The following is a 19,917-nucleotide window of genomic DNA, read 5'->3' as shown; positions in this document are numbered from 1 at the left end:
CAGCCACGGAAAACTGCCGCCGGCTCCGCCACCCCCGTTCCACGCCGGACGGCGTCCGAACCGCCCCCCCCCGCCTTTCCTCCACCTCCCCCCGGCCCACGCCGCCTTCACGCGTGGGCGGGAAGCCACACGGCCACGGGAAACCTCCGCGCAAACCTGTGCGTGCCTCCCCCCCCGCCCCGCCTTCGAAACAAGGCAGAAGCCGAGGGGCTGCGCCGGCTGAGCCGGACCCCCGCTCCCGGCGGGGCAGCGCGGTTCCCGGCGCCGCCGCCTTCCCTCCCGAGCCGCCCACCCGCTCCGCGCGGGGAGCCGAGAGCGGCCTCCCCCGGCCAGGCGCCCCCGCCGCCCGGCCCCCCGCTCCCGTCAAGGGGAGGCCCCAGCGGGGACCCCGCGGCCGCCGGGCGGGCGTGTCACGGCTGCTGCCGTCGCCGCCCCGGAGGGGTGCGGGCCGGGCCGGGCCGCCGCCCCTGAACGGCGGGGGGGGGGGCAGCACTCACCGCCGCCGCCCCGCGCCGCGACCGCCGCCCGCCGCCGCCGCCGGCGCCGCCATGTTTGTTGTGCCTCCGCCCGCCGCCCGGCCCGGCCCGGCCCGGCCCCACCGCAGCCTCGCGAGACCGCGCCGGGGGGCGTGGCCTGGGCGGCGCCGGGGCGGGGCGGGCGCCGAGATGGCGGCGGCGGCGGGAGGGTGGCTGAGGCGCTGCGGCAAGGTGAAGCGGGGCTGCCGGGAGCGGGAGAGGGGTGGGGCCCCTCCTCTCCTCTCCTCCCCGTGCCCCCCGGTGCGTCCGCGCCCTTTGCCAGGGAGACGCCCGGGTGCCTGAGGGAGCGGCGAGGCAGGGCTCGGGGCGTAGCGGGGGATCCCGCCTCGCCTCCCGGCTCCTCTTGCAGCAGGCCGCCGCGAAGGCCGCCGAGGGGCCCGCGAAGGCGGCGGGGACCCCCGGGCAGCCGCTGGCTGAGGTTCGGAGCCGGCGGGGCGCGGTGTCTGCGGAGGGCGAGGGTGGCTTTGGGAAGAGGCCTCTTCTGCTGCCCCGCGGCGTTGTGCGCGGAGCGGGTGGCACTGGGTGGCTGGGTGCTGAGAAGAGGTCTTGCGAGACGGCTGGTGGCTGGAGCAGCCTGGGGCTGGTGCACCCGTGAGGAGGCAGCCCTGTTCTGGCGGCAGAGCTGCTTTGGCGTCTCCTCCGCTTACCTAAACAGCCAAAAGGCTTGTGGCACTGTAGGGGCAATCAAAAGACAGGGAAAACCAGCAGAAAACGCGGGTTTGTGCCACACAGGCGCTTTTTACTGTGCAGAGTGAGAAGACTGGGACCTTCTCACGGCAGCTTGGAGGTGTGTGGTGACAACTGAAATAAAAAAAAACCAAACCTGCATGAGGGCAAGCAAGCCTCCTGTGATGGAGCTTCTCTGCTGAGAAAGGAGCTGTCTGGAAGCCAGCAAGGACAGATACAGGAGTGGAGGTCATCAAGGAAAGCAAAGTGAGCTGAGGAAAATATATTGCTTTGGCCTTCTTTTATTTATATCTTAATGCTGCTGCCAGGTCCACCAGCATGAAAATCTCGGTTTAGATTGTAAAGCAAATAGAAGGAAACCGAAAGAACTGATCTTTAAAGAGCTGAGGTAGAGGTAAGAATTGAGATAAACAGAAAAATCAATGTTATCAGCAACCCAGAAACCAGTTTTCAAGTACACGTGTTTAGTAGGGCAAGCAGTCTGCATCTTGCACCAGTGTAAATCTTTTTCCTCTTTTTCTGTAGGTAAGGTTAAAAAAAAGCAGGGAAGCCGTATCAAAGCTTTGAGTAACATACATGCACTTTAAATAACTATCTGAAAGTTAGTAATACTATATGACTGCATGACTTCTAAGAATAAAAATGTAAACAATAATATAGTGACTTGATTTTTTTTTTTTTTTTTAATCTAAATGTTGAAATAAAATCATTCTGTGCTGTGCTATTGCTCTGGCATACCTGTGGCTTGCTGCTCTGTGTGTGGGTGTTACCAGTGTAGGTCCTGTCCCTTGGGGCCATCCTGCTGGTTCTAAGACTTTTCAAGGTAACCTTGTTACGAATATTCCTTTTCTCCTCTAGCGCTGTGCCAGTCGGGTCTCAAACGAGCGTTTATCAAACCGCGTCTGCATACGTATGCTAAGGGCTGCCTTTGTTTCTCCTGCCATGGTGGGACACCTTTCTGTGCCGCTCTCGAGTGGGTTGGTTGCAGTGGAAGAGCCTGCAAGTGAAAGCTCTGGGGAAGGAGGAAAGCCTAGGGTGATTTCTACTAAGGGGGAGGGAAGAGAAGCGAGCTAAGGGACAGTTACTGTGAGCACTAACTTTCTCAGAACCTTTGGCGTTGTTGCCAGGAGCGGGCCTGCTATGATGGCTGTAACCTGTAACAAACACGGAGCTGTTTGCTGTGTTTGAAAGCTTCTACTTGCTAGCCAGGCTCTCGGCAGCTCGCCTCAGCCAATACAGCCCTGTGTGCTTGTGCTTGACCTTGCTGAGCTGCTTTGAATCAAGTTCGTTCAGCTTCCCATTTTCCTGAAAGCATATGAGAAAAACCAGTATGTTTGTTGTGGTCTCCAAAATCTGTACTTCCTGCTTTGGATGGGACAGAGTCCTCTGTATGCATTTAGTGATGTGTTTCCCTGCGTGGTCAATAATTCTACACCCAAGTGTCAGGTGCCATCAAATGAAAGTAGAGGTAATCCCAGAGTACTACCAGTTGTTGTTTTAATCGTACTGGTTTATCGCCTACTGGGCATACCTACCTGCAGCTTTTCAAAAAGTTTTGTATTCTTAAAAAAGCACCATGTGCATTTTTCCTGACAGCTCTTGGTCAGTACTGGTGAAATAGTCTCAGTGATTCATCTTTGGTTATACCACCATGAAAGAAGAATACTCTTTTGTTTGTACCTGGAAATAAAGTAGTGGAAGAAGCGGGAAGTATGTGTGATTTGTAATCCTGTAACTGGTCAGAAAGCATACTGTGTTTATATATATGCGTGTTTGTGTATATATACTTAGGTTTTTCCTTCTCAGACCTTGCTAAGAATATGGACTTACGCAGTTGGAGCTTTAATAGTCTTACGCGGCTGGGTGTTGAGTGACCCTACCATAGCTGGATGTTCTACGAATAATCCATTCCTGTCTGACAGCTTCCAGAACATGGTTGCCTTGGGTTTTATCTCTATTAAAGCAGCTCTTTGTTTGTTTTTCTGTGAAGACGTATGGTGACTGCAGTGACCTAGTCTTCATTTGAAAGTGTTGCAGCTATTGCTGATCATCCAAACTTTGCATTCATAAACCAGCCCGACTCGTCAGTATTTGTTCTGTGTGACCAGGGGTGTTGAATGTGAACGAACCTTGAATGTTCACAGCAATATTTGTTTTCTGTATTACCACTTCTTACTGTTTTTTTTTTTTGTCATGCATCACTGGTTGTGCTAAAGTCGGAGTCTCCTTACCCTAAGAGACTTATGCATCTTGTCTCCAAGACAGAAGGAGTCCCTAGATCTGTTTTACATCAGTTCTTCAGCCAGGGAGATGACAGATGTTGAAAGCCAACATGAAAGAGTGAATTATTAGAAGGATCAAAGGAATTTTTACTTCCTGAGCCCAAAGTTTCTGCCATTTTTTGAGGAATGCTGCTATCACAGTGTGCACTGCAAAATTGTCCTGCATTCTGTGAGCTGAATAGCAGCCTGGTTACGGCGCAGTCAGTCAGTCTGCTCGCTGTGGGGTTAAGAGCATGTGCTGGCAAAAATGTATGTTGGCAGGCATATGCTCATACATACATTATTTTTATGGCACAGCTGTGTCTCTGCTGGGGGTTTCTGTCAGCAGTTGTCTTTGTAAGACATTAATATTTCCACACTTCAGACTGGCACAGCAATAGTGACGGATATCTGTAGCAAAGATCTGATCTGTAGACGTTAACCACGGAATAAGCTGGGGTTTGGGAGCTGTGAGAGCAAAGCTGGTTTTTGGTCTTGCCTCTTTTGAGATCAGTCAGTTGAACTGTGCTTCTTTTTTGAATACTGCTTTTCAGGAATACATTTTGCAGCAGTTTAGCTACTGTTAGCCTGTTACTTTTTGAGTCAGATCATATTCATTATCCTAACTTTTTTAAAAATCCTAAGAAATTATTCTGTGGTTAGAAAGCACATTAACTTTCAAACCAGATGTGTTCCTTCCTAAAGCCTGCTGTTATGTACTTGAGTAAGTAGTTTATAGCTCTACAAGGTACAAAACTACCTGTCATGGTATCTATGTCCACCCACCTGACAGTCACTATGTGTAGCTTGCTCCCAAAAGCCACCGTTCTGTTCATTTTTGTGACTTTTGCCATATATGTTTAATGCCGTTCCCCCTATAGTAGAACGCTCTGTAGTACCTCTGCTCTGTTGGTTGGATAACCGGTGCTTCTTGATATCATTTGAGATTGTTGTATATCATGGACAAATGGGGAGAGGTTCAGCATAAATTACTCAATTTTAGTTCCTTCCTGTACTTCTTTAATAAATCAACCAAATAAGACACATTAATTATCAGTTACATAGTACTATCAGCATACTAACTATAGGATTTAAACCAATGGTATAGAAATTGGCTCTACAGAGGCATTCAAATGCCAGGGCTTTGTCTATGAAATGTGTGCTCATTCTGAAAATCATTAAATGGTGGATAAGAACTCCGTTTGAATACAAAAATCCACATTGATGTTAAAAGTTACGCTCTCTTACAGCAAAATACCAATAGTCCAGATGAAGTGCTATCAGATTGCTTTAGAAACAAGAGTTGCTGGCCCCTAGAAAACCAGGGAGAAAGATAAGTCTATCATTAAATTTGACAGGTCTTCTGTAAAAAACATTTGTATGTCTATTTCACATTTACTTTTATCAGTATTTGTTAGTGAAGATAATTCTATCAAAATAAACACTTACTGCTATGAATATTGCAGCAGACTTCCAAAATCATCTATAAAAATAAATACTATCAGCAGGGTTTGTTTGCTGTAAACACTAAACTTGACTAAAATGAATGTTTGTGAATACTTTGTAGAATAACATTGTGTTAGCCAACTTCCAGAAAGAAAATTGTGCGGGGTTAAAAGAAGAGTAATTAAAGGATATTTTCTTTTAGAACACTGGGGGGTTTATACCTTCTCAAAAACTTTCAGACTAGACATTGAATGTAAGTTGTATTTTCTATTCTTTTACTGAATAAAAACAGGGGTAAAATTGTGTATTACTGTCTGTATACAAATAAAAATTCTATAACTGTTTGCATGTTCTGTATTTACTGTCAACAGCTGAAAAGAAATTTGCCAGCATATTTGGCTCCTTGGAGGGCTTCTCCATGTGTCTTCAGATCCTCCAAATCGGAACTCATGCCAAATCTAGCAAGTGATGGAGTTGTCTGTGCTCCGCTTCAAACATTCACCGAAGAGGAGACGATGCTGAAAAATATGGGTACCTATTATCTGTGTGGTTAAAATTCACAAATCTCTAATCAGAAGGGAACTTTTAGCTTAAAAAATTCTTTTCGTTATTTAATTATAGTTGTTGTTTAATTATCATTAATGTTAAAATTGCTTAGTTCACAACAGAAGAATGTAATGTTCTTTTCCAATGTTACCATAGCACAGTTCCACATACCACAGTGCAGTTTACTCTGCATAAATAAATACTAATTATTTAAAACTGTTGCTGTAGTAGAAGTGATGTTGCCTGGCATTGGCTCGTGCCCCTTCTAAAGTGTTTAGTTCAGCTCCAGTTAACGCTCGAGCTGGTTTTCAGAGATTTCAGGTATACCCAGAACGGTGACTGATGTGACGTCTGCCACGCAGCCAGGCCTGCGTGAGGAAGACAGCATTTCAGAAGGAATCCTCAGAACAAAGGCAAAAGAGTGAGGACCTGCACATCTGGGACAGAGCTTAAAAAAGGCTCTAGTTAAACAGAAACGGTCTTATTTATAGGACTTTGTGCACTCAAAATAGCATGTGTGAAAGCCTGAGAGCATCTTCCCAAACTGCATGTTGAATTTTTAAAGAAATAAGATACAGATAACAAAACAAGGGCTGTATTTTAAATATTTTCTGGGGGCTTTTTTGGTCAACTATTGTTACTTAAATGTTGCTGAGATGCTTTCAAAGTTTCTGAAGGAAGTATGTGTTTTGGTTTAGAGAGTTGTAGCTGAGTTCAGAAAGAAATGATAATTAAGCTTTGTGGCACATTACCTTGTTTCACTCGGGCAACTTTTTCTCTTTTTATTAACTTGTCTGGGAGAGTCAGGGAATACATGCATAACCTGTCAGAACACCATATTACTGTTATATTGATCTTCAGGTAGGGTGTTAGAATACTTACACACTTTCTTTCTTCTCTTCATTACAGTGACAAAATTTGCTCAGGATCGAGTTGCACCTTTGGTGCAAAAAATGGATGAGAATTCGAAAATGGAAGATTCTATAATACAGGGATTGTTTGAACAAGGGGTCTGCACACTTTTACTTAATCTTTTATTCAGAATGTGACATCATTTTATGAATCTCTAGCTGTGCACTTTTTGGTTTTTTAGATTAAAAGATTGAGGGATATATTCAAATGAACTAACGAATCGTTACAAATTTAGGATTTATCATCATCAGGACAAATTTCTCTTTTTTTTTTTTTTTTTTAACTGCATTACTCTCCATCTTCTCCTGTGATATTCTTTCCATCTCTCCCACTCCTGTACCACATTCTTTGTCTTATCTTTGAGTTCTTTATCTCCTCCCCCTCCCTTTTTTTTTTAAATTGGATAAGCATAATGGCACAGAATGCTAGAACTGCCATGACTCTGATAAGTGTTGCTGGAAAAGGGTATCAGGAGTCCTCTATGTCCTTACTGGGCAACCACAAGGACTTATGTTGCAGATACCCTGTTGATCGTTCCTGAATTCAAGTTTAGCCTTTCCTGCTATCAAACCTAAAGCTTGTCTCTGTTTAGAATGTCATTTTATACGATGACAACTCTAAATATTAGACTTCTGCTGAGACTGCAATTGTTCTCAAAAATGTAATCAAATTAGGGTGATGATTGGCCTTTATACGGGACATGTTATTTCTTGCATGAATTGACTATCAACTTCTGTGAAGAATTGTTTGTTAAGGGTATTGAAGGAACAAAGGTCTTTGGGGAAGGATCTGGAAATACATGCTGTGGTTTTTATTTTTATCTCTTAAGTATCAGCTTGGGCTAACAAGTTGTTGACAAGAACCAACAGATTGATATATGTGCATCTTTTACATTTCAGCTGATGAGTATTGAGCTTGGGGAAGAATATGGAGGAACCGGAGCTTCATTTTTTTCAATCATATTGGTGGTAGAAGAATTGGCCAAAGTTGATCCAGCTGTAGCTCTTCTATGTGAACTCCAAAATACACTAACAAATAGGTTGTTTACCACATATGGAACAGAAGAACAAAAGAGAACTTATTTGCCCAGAGTCGCTAAAGATACAGTGAGTCAGTCTCACTTTACTAAACCATAATATAATTTTTAATAGTTAAGTAATGTTAGTGGGGTGGGGTTTTTCAGTAACAAAATGGGTGACTGCAGCATTGGAAAATACTTTGAAACACTGGTTAGAGATGAGATCTGCGGTGATATAGATACACCCTGTCATCGGTAGCTGGGAGGTAAAAGTGGAAAGGCGCTTATTAGTTTCATTACAATTTAATTTACTGTGCAAAAGAGCTTTAAAGCAGTTGACTTTGAGAGACATGTAGTTACATAGTGTTTCTATTCTTAATCTGAAACTTAGTTACTTTGATGCAATAGTTTAAAATGTTTGAATTTAGGAGGCTTGTGCTTTTTTGTAACTCTTTTCATGGCAGAATTTGTTATATGTTGTGCCTGTATGTTCAGTAAAAAAATAAAATTAATTTTTCCCTTCAATTGACAGATAGGCAGTTTCTGTCTTTCGGAGGCTGGATCTGGCAGTGATGCGTTTTCTTTGAAGACTCGGGCTGAAAAGAAAGGAGACTACTATATTATCAATGGCTCAAAGATGTGGATTAGCTTAGCAGAACACGCAGAAGTTTTCTTTGTGATGGCAAATACAGATCCGTCCTTAGTAAGTTGCTAAAGAATAGTTGCATTTCAGTGACAGCTGATAATATATGAAACTACGGGGTTTATATTAATAATCTGGTGTTAAAGGTTAATATTCTTTGAACCTTTTTCCTAGCTGACAGCAAACCTTTAAAAATATTTCCCAACAAAAACTGAGAACTTGCTGAGCAATTTAATAAATTCCTCCCACCAGGGAAAATAAAAATGTCAGAATCATAATTGCTTAGATGAAGAGCACAGCATGCATTGGTATTATTCTGAGTAACAGAAGAACAGATAGTCTAAGCCTTTCCAACCTTTCTGACGTAACTGACAAGTTGCTGTTGTTAAAAGGCAAAATAGAGCTTAGGCTACATGCACTGGAAAACTAACAAGAATGCAACAGCAAAGTATGTTCAGGTAAAAAAACACATAGCTGAATATGCATGTTTCAAGTTTTGTCACCAATTTGGATGTAAGTAGTAGATTCAGAAAAGTCAGCTGCAGGCTTTAAAATGTACTATACCAATACGGTAGAGTAATAATCAAATACAAAACTAAATTGTTTAAAAATTCTATTTATTTTTTTAAACTTCTTCCAGTATCTCTTTCTTAAAAATCTAACCTGAAGATACTTACTTTTAAAATTAAAATTTCAGGTTTTGACTAAAGAATAGGAGGGGTTTTTCTTTCATTGTATCAAACAGTTGAGTATCATGTCGCTTTCTGAATTTGTATTCATTTCTTCACAAGCTGGTGGGTGGTTTGAGTACTACATACAAGGAAAATATAGTTGATAAGCCAGTTTCTATATTTGTTAACTGCTGTGCATTGCCTTATAATCTGGAGTTGTTTCTGTATTAGTGTAACATTTTAAAAATATATCATACATTGTCGTCTTAAAGTTAGAAATTTGCTTTTAAATATTCAAGAAGGAGACTAAAAGTCAATGCTGCTCAAAGATTAAATAACAGTTGATGTCAGTATAAATGAGAGAACAGACCAGTGTAGAATTGTATACGGAAATGTACACTCTGCACTAGCAGCTCCCATTTGGTGAGATGGGCTGTCATTGAGGTGAGATGGAAACAGCAGCCTTCTCTTTAATGAGAGGCAACTCTTCCAGAAGAACCACAGGACTTTTCCTGCCTCTCAGCATCACCCTCTTAGTGAGAGGAAGTGCTGTGGATGTTAGGGACAGGAGGAGATGGAAACATGGCCAGGAACACCTCGCAGTTCTGTTTCATGGACCTCGAAGTACGTCGCATAAGAGACACTGCTGGGGAAGCAAGAATGAGTGGTGGAAAGGAGAGAGAATTGGGAATAAGAATTACACAGAGGGTAAAAGAGGAAGTGACAGCTATCAGGAGTCACTGTTCTGTACTTCAAGAATCTAGTTTAAGGCTTCGAAGATGTGAAGATTGTAAGCTTGTATGTAGGAGATGCCAGAATTTAGATTGGCTATACAATCTATGTGTTGTCACAGGTGGTACTTAGTGTCCTGTCCCAATCATTATCTACATACCAAATCAACTCTTTGAGCTTTCTGATAACAACCGTCATGATGATTTCAGACTACTTAATTATATTCCTCCTACCTTTCTGAAGTGAAGAGATGGAGATACCAATGTTCTGCAAAGTGGAATCACAAGGAGAATGTGTGCACCAGTTCTGGGTGTTAGATTAGGTCTGTTTTAATACTTACAAGAATACTTTGAATATTACAAACAATACTTTGAATATTCAAGCACAGTTCCCAGTGACGGCAGTCTCATCAGTCAGTGCTCTTACTTTGGACAACCTTAAAAGGAAGAGTATGTACGCAGCCTTCCATGAGAAGAGTAGCTGAAGTAATTGGGCTTAAGTAAAATCTTGCATCCTATAGAAGCATCTGACATGGATTTAGGGCCATTATTCATTTGACCGCTTTAGTCTAAAGATACCCTATGTCTTCTTGCAGTCCATTGTTTGACTGTGACATATGTTCCAACAGCAAGCAATATCTTGCTTTCCCAGTGATTTCCAGTACAGACAGGCACCGCAGTCCTGTGTGTTTCATTTACATAATACCAGTCCCCTGTCTTATCAAGAGAACTTTTAAGGTTGTTCTGATTATGTTTTCCACATGGAATATTTTAATAAGAAGGTAGCTCTGGCCTTTGTTAAACCATAATTAGCAGACATAGAGGGAACAGATGACGGTGCCAGTGATTTATTTAGTAAAATAGTATTAAGCAGGTGTAAAATTTCAGTACTGGAATGAGATATTTAGACCACCATTTGGTGATATTCGTATAAAAAACCAGTTCTTGATTAATTTTTAATTCATCCTAGGGGTACAGGGGAATTACATGCTTCATAGTAGATCGCAACACAGAGGGACTACACGTAGGGAAGAAGGAGGACAAGCTTGGAATCAGAGCGTCTTCTACCTGCCCAGTAACATTTGAAAACGTTAAGGTATTGTAAGTTGTTTAGCTATTGAAGCATGATTTGTGTATAACTGGAGCTTGACCACATATAAGGAAAGAATGTTAACTAAATTCCCAATATTTTTTTTTTTCCTTAGACATACTGATTGTTTGGCATATTTTAACTTTTTCCTCCCTATCCTTTCACAGAAATCTTGAGGGGGGTTGGGTTTCTTAACTTTTGATACAGTTTTTCTCAATCATCAGTTTATAATCATATGTATCAGGAAATGTTCTAATCGGATATTCTAGCAACCAAAAGTCTGGTTTATGTTTTATGCCTTCGCTTATGAGGAACATTAAATAAAACACGTATACTGATCCACCTGTGAACTGTACTAGCAGTTGCAAAGCAGAATAGAAGAGGAGTAATTGAGTGGTTTTACTCTTTAGGTTCCTGAGACCAATATCCTGGGACAGGTTGGACAAGGCTATAAGTATGCAATTGGAATGCTAAATACTGGCAGAATAGGTATCGCTGCACAGGTGAGTGATTTTGTTTAATACTGAATACAGCCAGTATATACCTTTGAATTTGGATTGACATTTACAAAATATTTAAAGCTAATAAGAATAAATTATTTAGAAAACTCTTTATTAAAAACTAGATTGCCACTAGATGTCACTATTCCTGTATCTAAGTTCCGGTAAAATACTGAAACAACTGTAAATGGTAAAATTCTCCTTCAGTGACATAAGCAATAGATTTAGAAAGCATTACATGGCAATTAATTTGTCTTTGGTGATTAACTTATTGCTACTGAATTATATCAACATTTTTATCTTCCATTACGCAAATTTATTTTACAAAGAAAACTAGCTTTGGAAAGTGCAGCACACTGAAATGTATAACATTAATGCCTCCAGCTGTAATTGTATGGGATTGCCAAATGTGACCTTATGCTCACATGTCTTCCCAACAACTTATTTTTAAAAGTCAACTTATTTTTAAAATAAATATGTTTTTTTTTTTAATAGCACAAGTGTCCTAGTTCATGGTTGTGTTTGAAAATTGCACCTTATGGCATCTTAGGGGAAAATATTTGCTGACCTTGGAGTTATTTCAAAATACTGTATTTTGTTGTAAACCCAGTTTGGATCTCAGGTTACTGCTGATTTCAGTGGAAATCAGGTTCAGCCCTACAATAAAATTACTTATGACAAGTTTTTATTTTTTTTATTTACTTTTGAAAGTAATCTTTTCTTTCTTTCTACTTTGTTTTGGATGTAGTTGTGCTGTATAGGGTGTAATGTGTCTGTACTGCCAATCTCCCTTATCTTCTGCTCTAGTTTCCAAACAGACCAGAAGTAATAGTCCTCATGAAATTCAGACTTTCCACATGGCAGTATACTATGCTGCTAAATGGGTTGGCTTTTCCATCATTTCTAAAGATTATCAGTGATTTAAACTTTGTCTGATATGGCATTTAAAAACTAGGGCTGTGGGCCCTGTTGTTCCCAGAGATATAAATAATATAGAGGCTCTGGCAGTAAAATACATGGTTTGGATTTTACTCTTAATTACTCCAAGTTACACTTACAACCTAATTAAAAGTTAAGGTCAGGTAGTTGTTATATCTTAGTTACTACTTTCTTGGCACCTTCAAATGAAGAGAAATGTACTTGAATGTACATGAACAGCAGTTCTAAAGCCCTGTAGTATTGAATTTAGTTTTGCAGTAGTAATAGTTTTAAAAGATAATGAACATCTTATAAAATGTAATTGTGGCTGTGAAAACAGTCTCAGATAGTTTTCGGGCAAGGTAGCTGCATATATTGTTATAGGTGCTGAAGTTGATATACTTGGTTCATCTATATGAGTTTATATAAGAAGGCAACAAATCTGATTAGGGACAAGAAGGTATTATTTTCTTCTGTTCTTTTCCCACATACTCCTTTTCCTGTGTATTGTGGTTTTTTTTTTTTCTAGAATCTTAAATGATTAAGGAGTAGATGTCTGAACCCAGTCAGAGTCATGTTTTCATCTTCTTGGGGCCCTTGGCTTTCAGCTTAATATGCGGGTCTGTCCAAAAATACCCATACGCTATTGTACATCATTAAAAGTAGTTTGACATAAGCTGCTTGATGTGACAGCTGACTGCCACGTTGTAGTATCCCGTCTTGACTTAGAAAATTTCCTTCCTTGACTTAGAAAAACTTCCGATTTTACCATGTACTGTTACCTTGCTTTTTGATAGTTCTTCATGCCATTCATCTCCCTTTGGTCTGTTGGGGGGTTTTTTGTTTGTTTGATGCTTCCCCTAATTTCCTATCTTTTTTTTTCCTGGGAAAGAAACTAGGTAGAAAGAATACATACAGATGGATGTTAGTTATATAATGAAACCAACTGATCTTACATACTAATAGCTATATATTCCAAGATATATGAAGGGCAGGGTCTTTTCTTCACTATCTTGTTTGGAATGGAATACGCTTCTCAAAATTTGGTAGTTAAAAAACCATAAAACTAGTTTACTTTCCAGATTTCATAATGTTCCTTTAGGCTAAGGAATCAGACACTAGGGTAGATGCGAGTTACTTCTTTATAAATGTTCACGTGTAGTTTTCCCAGATGTTATCCTCCAGGATAACAATTGTGGTTTGCTGTCTTTGTTGCTGAGTGAAGACAGTGTATGAGAAGACAATGGGTCTTCTAAAATTGCTCTGTTGAGTTGGGTTTTTTTCTAGAAAATGCTGGAACAAATGTTTCAACAAATTGCTAATTCTGACAGTCTAGTGTCTTCTATAAAATGAGAAATTATTTTTATTATGAAAATAGCTTTGAATAATCCCCCAATTATTTTTCCTTTAATAGTGTAATATAGATCTATAGATCTTTAGTTTACAGTAATTTTCCCGTGTAGTGAAGAGTTTTGCCAGAAACACTTAATATTTGTGCAACCACATTTGACACTTCTGTTCAAAAATTAGTGATAGTCTTTTCACACATATTTTGCCTTTAGTAAGAAATTTTCTTTCAGGAATGGAATAGTATGGAATAGGCTTATTCCTCAAAGTTTGGTTTTGTTGGTTTTTTGGGGTTGTTTTTTTTTTTTGTCGTAACTCACCTCTTATTTCTTACAGATGTTAGGACTGGCACAGGGGTGTTTTGACCATACAATTCCCTATACAAAGGAGAGAGTCCAGTTTGGGAAAAGCGTTTTTGAGTTCCAGGTACTTGTTAATGAACGCATGGGAAGTTTCCTCCAAGAGAGTAGTAGTTACCACAGTAGATGAAGTTAGTAAAATGAGTAATCTGATTTGCATAATTTGTGCTCCACCTTGTGTCATGTCTCTACTTCTCAAATATTGAGAAGAATTTTTCAAAAGAATTTCAGATGAGCATTCATCTGCCATGTGAAATAAATAAATTCAGTGCTGTGTGCCTTTGTAAGTACCATATAAATCATTTAAAACTTCAAAATATATCAACATAACTCCTTTTCCTTGATAGTATATTCACTGCCTTTGAAAATAATACACATGGAACTCCTTTCTCTTCGGATTTTAATATCACAGTATGTTGATTGTGTTCCAGTTTTTATACCCTTTCATATGGTGTAGGGGAAGGCCTTTTTCTGGAGACACTAGAAATTGTAAAAAGATGAGGAAAACCGTTTGAATTATTAGATTTCCTGTGTTATACAAAGACATTTAGTTTTCATGATAATATCTGTATCTTGAAACGAAAAAGACTCTTTGTTGCAAAAATGATGTATAGTTTAATAAGGAAGATATATAATTGTAATTACTGTAGTAATTTTCTTGTTAAAAGAAACCTACATCTCAGATGAAGGGAAGGAACATTAGTGCTACTCATAATTTATACAAATTTTAGGAAATACCCACAGATATCTAGGAAATTATTGGAACTGCGTCTTTTGAATGGGAAATGGAATTTATAATTGCTGAATGATTTTGTTATTTCGACCTGCGTATATATTTTTGCAAATTTTCGGGAGCAGTGTTAATGTTCTAATAAGCTGAAAGTTTTCATTGTGTTTTAGGAGCAAGTTAGACAACTAAATGTTCATTTTCAATCATTGTTTGGGTCTCCTTAAATAAAGCTATTCTTCTCTAATACCTGTGATTTAGAGGTGAGCTCCATCACCTTTTTCCTTCCCTTTGAATCCATTCATCAGTCACATTCTCTAGACTTTTACGCTGCTCCTAACTCTTGTCTCATGGTTATGGGACTTGGGAATAAGTGTTTGTCACCTTGCTATTTCTCCACTTTATTTAAGAGGTACTTTTTCAAGTTTTTCTCAGTTAAGCTCACAGCTTTGACCTACCCATGTCTCTGTGGTGCCGAGGAGAGCATTAAGATTTGGCTGAAATTTTCCTTGATACTCATGGGTGCAAATAGGTTCATGTTGAACCCTGCTGTCCAGCCAGTCAGGCCAGAATTTCCCCAGGACTCCTGAATCCAAGAAGAGGGAAGGAGAGAATGGGAGTGCAGTTCCCGAAAGGACTTTGGTGGCCCAGGATTTTTCCAACATCGATGTCATAGATGCAGAGCTGTGCAGACTTACTAGTCCATCTAGATTTTGTATTTTTATTTTAGAGTGTAGGTTTGTTCCTTGGTGAAAAGAATGGTTCTTGCTGGAAATTCCAGTGGAGCACTAGACACTGGTTCTGTCTGACTTGTGGCATGCTTATTGCAGGGGATGCAACATCAGATAGCTCAGGTGGCCACGCAGTTGGAGGCAGCGAGGCTGCTGACCTACAACGCAGCCCGTCTTGCGGAGACAGGAAGGCCGTTCGTGAAGGAGGCCAGCATGGCCAAATACTACGCTGCTGAGGTAACTTGCAGTTTCTTTATTCAGTGGATTTATTTCACTGCTGTTTAAACATTTCTTCTGGTACTGAATGTATAACTTTTAATTCATGTTTTGCTGTGAGATCTGTGGATGTACTTTTACCGTGTTTCTCATTCTCAGTCCGTGTATGGAATGTAAAGTAGGCCACCAAAGAATCAACGGCTCACGCCCCGGAATAAAATTCCAAAAAACAAGCAACAACATTGAAAGAGAATTTGTGTTTTCACTCACCTAGAGAGATTTCATTCTCTCAGAATTGTCTTTTTGTGGCGGGAGAATATGGCATGGTGAGGCTTCATTTGTGACTATTTCAACTCTGCTGGTCACAATTGCGAGTCTTAATATGATTCAGAACTGGATTGCTTCTGCCTCTTTGCAATTGCTGTCTTTCATACCACTGACAGTCTTTTTCATAGTGCAGCATATGAACTATTGCAGTAACGCTTACTGAATTCTTGATGTCCTCCGATTCAGAAAAATGTCATTTTTATTCTAAAATAACTTGCATAAATAAGATGAATACAGAAGTATCAGTCCTTCCTCTTCCCACTTGTTCTAGTTACTGCTTTAATTACTGTTTTGTTCTTGCTTTAAATAGCTACAAAGAATAAAATTTACTACCACCTGCATGAAGTTGAATCCTGAAATTGTAACTCTGAAACTGCTTTCATAGGTTGCAACACTGACAACTAGTAAATGTATTGAATGGATGGGTGGCGTTGGATTCACAAAAAATTATCCAATAGAAAAGTACTATCGTGACTGCAAGATAGGTGAGTGATAGTTTCTTAAAAAGTATTTCTTGTAGTGTTAGTAGTATTAAAGTTTGAGGATGAATGGCTGGCTATTTTTTTAAGATTTTTTTTCGCCTGAGACTGTAATCAACACTGATTCAAAGGCTCAGATATGGGAAGGTAAAACTTTATGTATAAATACGTAAGTATGTAAGGCTAGTTAAAATGATTAATTAGATACCAATAAAATATGAACACGTACATTGTGAACTCCAGTTCGAAAAAATTGAAAATACTTTCTTTGGCTTTAAGATCTGAATCTATGTGGAGTTTTATTTTCAAGATTTTCTTGTTTACCATTATAATCCTTGGACCTAACAGTTTGACATTTCTAACAATATTACCCTTTGACTTTTATTGCTGATAGCGTTTGTAAATGTTTAAATTTTGTTGGTTATTTATGAGTCGCTTTTCAGGAAAATGTCACTATGTTGGACCAGCAGAAAAGTATTTTAATTGTTGCAGATAATAAAACATGAACATTTATGTAAATAATAATTCTGTTTCTAGAACTTGCTCAGTAAAGCTTCACTTCAAAATTGTAAATGTTCTAACTGGTCTCTCTTCTTATACTTACTGTGGATTTATTGTCTTCTAATTTATTTTATTCTGATTTCAGGTACAATATACGAAGGAACTTCAAATATCCAGTTGAGCACCATTGCAAAAAGCTTAGCACAGGAGTACTGAAACCATAAGGACTTCTTGACTGTTAACAGAAGTTACTTCACTAAACATTCATTGTGAATTACGCATTTATTTGTAATTATAAAAATCATAAATAAGAACACATCATCACAGACAAATTCATAAGGAAAACCGTGAATTCCCCATTTCAGGACAGCGAGCACGTAATTCATGTGCAATTGTGAATTCCGCGTTCAAATCCAAATCGCAGGTTAAAAGTATTTCTTTCTGCCTGAGACACTTCTAAGCTAACACATTGGCTGAAATAATTTTCTCGCTTTAGGTTATACAAACAGTGGATCTCCACTTGGAGATTTCAAAGTGAAAAGAAAAGAAGCCAAATCTTTGGCTTGCTTGGTGTGAAAGGCTCTGTTAAGCCACCTGGGAGAAAGGATGCTACATGTGCAGCAGGACCGTTGCATGGCGTGAAGCTGCTGTTTGTTCGTGATGCCCTTTATTAGCATGGCGTACAGGAGAGGTATGTGGAAAGAGAGAGAAGTGATGGTTTCCTCTCTCCCAGGTGGAGTGATGTCTGTGGAGCTGCTGTAATTGGAGTAATTTTTATAGCAGCCCTTAGTGTGTTCTTAAGTATATCTTGGTAATTAAGCCCTTCCAGCCCCAATTTGTAGTACTGAAAGGTGGATAATGTCTACCTCCCTTTCCAGCCTTCTCAGCTGTTAAGGGTTTTAATCTAAGAGGCTATTTATAGTTCTCCTTTCATAAAAGGTTGAGTTGAAATCTTTGTGAAATGGGGTTAAAAAAGCTCTAGTAGTTCTGCAAAAAGACAGAGATAGAAGCCAGGTAATAGCAACGCTGTGATACTACCTCACAGCGGCCTTTCCACGTTCAATGCATTTTACAAACTTTAATCCTCAGAGCCTTCCTGGGAGTTAGGGAGGGACTGTTAATTTGCAGCCTGGAAAACTGGCTTATGGAAGTTAGTGGTTCTCTGGCAAAGTCTTTCTCCTTTTGAGAGAAAGAAAAAAAGGGGGGGGGGGGGTTGGGAAGTATTTGCTTTTTTGTCCCTCTCTGTTTACTTTAAAATTAGACATTTTATTTATGTCAGAAACCTCTTCAGTGCTGGAGAACTAATGAACTAAGAATCAAGAGGCAGAAAGCTTAATATATGAAAAATCATTATAATTGCTGTAATTGGCAATTTGTTTCAAGTGTTTTTGGGAGGGAAGGATTGGTTTTCTGGTTTTGGCTGACTTAGAAGAATTTCATTTTTAAAGCTTGCTAGTCACTGATGATTCACTTCGAGCGCAGCTTAGAATCTTACTGGCTGAGACTCCCAAAGGATTTTCTAGCAAAACTAGGGATAAATGACACTTAAGAAGTATGATTTTGTGAAACAAGCAGACTGCAGTGCCTTATACAAAGAAACAAGCAAGTAGGAAAAGCACTATTAAAGTTTTCTTTCTGTCAGCTTCAAAGGGAAGTAACTACTTTAGTGAATTACTCCCCCTATGTAAACGCTTTGCCTGTTGATAGGTGAAAAATTAATGTAGTAATTATCCGTATGCCAATAAAAAAAGCCCCTCCCATATCAGTTTGATCAACAGCTTCGAGATTTTCAAAAATACAAGAGCAGGAGCATAGACATGAGTTCTGAAGTTTTCTTCTAGCATCGTTGTTGTTGTTATTATTGTCATTATCAATGCATTTCAGGTTGTTTGCAGCCTTGCTTTCAGCTGAATTGAAACGGCTGGGGAAATTGCTAGACTGGAATTAAGACTACAGACACCCAACAGTTAACTACAGTTACTCTGCTCAACACAGTCTATCCGCAAGTCTAAAATTATCATAACCACACTACAAAATGCTTGAGTTAGCCTTGATTAATGTGATGAGTTGTGCTAATGTGAGGCAGTCCTGAGCTGCTGCGGTTTAGCCTGCTTTGCTAACATGAGTGTCAGCAGAGATGAGGTTTTGATTCATACTATTTAATAGGTCTCCTAGTTTGAGATACTGTCTTAGCTTGGCTTCTGCAGTTTTGCGTGAGGCTAGGAAGTGAGTGGCAATACTTAACTGACTTAATATAGTGCTAAAAGCAAACCCTTTATGGAGGAAAGTGCAGAGCTCTTTGAAGGACTGTTAAAGGTTGGATATCCAAGATTATGTAAAAGGACTATCTCTTTGTGTAGAACTGTGTCAGGTATCCATTTGAAAAAATAATCAGGAAAAAAATCAAAATAATGTGATTTCCTACAGTCTGAACTCAGATGGCATAGCCCAGGAAACAACCTGAACAGCCTCATCAGCTACTCAACAGTTCTTCTCAGAAAAGCAAGGTCAAGCCTTTAACTAATGTTACAGCTGTAAATATTTCACGTGTCTCAGTTCTATATTCTGTATTCTGTACACAATAACTTTTGAAAGAAGTGTGTGTATTGTATTTGTTTTTTGTCTACAAAATTCTGTGGATGAATATGCGCACAATTATAACCCCTGAGTTTCTTTCATCATTGTTTTAAAAGGGCACGTACCACTGTGGAGAGCATTAGCTATTCTGGTCGCTGCCTCCGGGAAGAGTTTCATCCCCTTAAGTCTGATTCCCTTGCTGCACTAACGCAGACGTTGGTTTAGTGATAAGATGTGCTCTGCTGTTGTCCAGGAGCTGTTAAGAGCTGCCTGTGCTCCCCTGTTCAGTTTGGGACAGGCATTTATGGATTGTCATAAATTGCACTTCTACATTTGGCACTGTGAGCACAGGACTGCTGATGGTGGCTGGCTGCAGCAGTAGGTGTAGGGCGGCAGAGCTGGCGTTGTGAACACGATGAGGCTTTCTGTGCTAATGACAGGACTCAAAGCTGCTTTATACACCATATGTATTTATATTGGTGAGTTTTCCCTTTATATGCCCTCAGTCAGCCCAGTCAATCTAGTCTATTGCCCTGGAACAGCATTTTCAGATTCGAATGTTGCATCTGGGCTTCCACAGTTAGAAGAAAAGACCTGTCTTGAGAATGTATTAAAAGTGCCTGAATTTTATATTTGACTTGATACAGTGCTCATCCTGTACATCAGGTGATGGTTCTCTAATAATTTGTCATTT

At 40.0% G+C, this 19,917-nt stretch overlaps 1 protein-coding gene across 3 annotated transcripts; it reads left to right on the top strand.

Moving 5' to 3' along the window:
* Positions 1-665: 665 nt before the first annotated feature.
* On the top strand, positions 666-18,520 carry ACADSB (acyl-CoA dehydrogenase short/branched chain). Of its 3 annotated transcripts, none has more exons than XM_075717710.1 (11): positions 666-707; positions 5,302-5,461; positions 6,386-6,486; positions 7,288-7,494; positions 7,939-8,109; positions 10,422-10,547; positions 10,952-11,044; positions 13,643-13,732; positions 15,223-15,360; positions 16,052-16,151; positions 16,792-18,520. In XM_075717710.1, exons 1-11 carry the CDS (start codon positions 666-668, stop codon positions 16,860-16,862), a joined length of 1,299 nt encoding a protein of 432 aa, XP_075573825.1. In that variant the 3' UTR covers positions 16,863-18,520. The 3 variants fall into 3 exon arrangements, with proteins under 3 accessions (XP_075573825.1, XP_075573827.1, XP_075573826.1); XM_075717712.1 differs by lacking the exon at positions 666-707 and adding an exon at positions 1,389-1,469; XM_075717711.1 differs by lacking the exons at positions 666-707; positions 6,386-6,486 and having other exon boundaries at positions 5,422-5,461.
* The last annotated feature ends 1,397 nt before the right edge of the window (positions 18,521-19,917 follow it).

Source organism: Pelecanus crispus, chromosome 10, assembly GCF_030463565.1.
Source record: "Pelecanus crispus isolate bPelCri1 chromosome 10, bPelCri1.pri, whole genome shotgun sequence".
In the NCBI taxonomy this organism is placed as follows: Eukaryota; Metazoa; Chordata; class Aves; order Pelecaniformes; family Pelecanidae; genus Pelecanus; species Pelecanus crispus.
This window is presented reverse-complemented; position numbering and strand designations above follow the sequence as displayed.

Excerpts from the sequence above, each read along its gene's own strand:
- ACADSB (XM_075717710.1), top strand. The coding sequence starts at position 666 with ATGGCGGCGGCGGCGGGAGGGTGGCTGAGGCGCTGCGGCAAG. Across the intron at positions 5,462-6,385 it reads GACGATGCTGAAAAATATGG|TGACAAAATTTGCTCAGGAT; the intron begins GTACCTATTATC and ends TCTTCATTACAG. Across the intron at positions 7,495-7,938 it reads CCAGAGTCGCTAAAGATACA|ATAGGCAGTTTCTGTCTTTC; the intron begins GTGAGTCAGTCT and ends TTCAATTGACAG.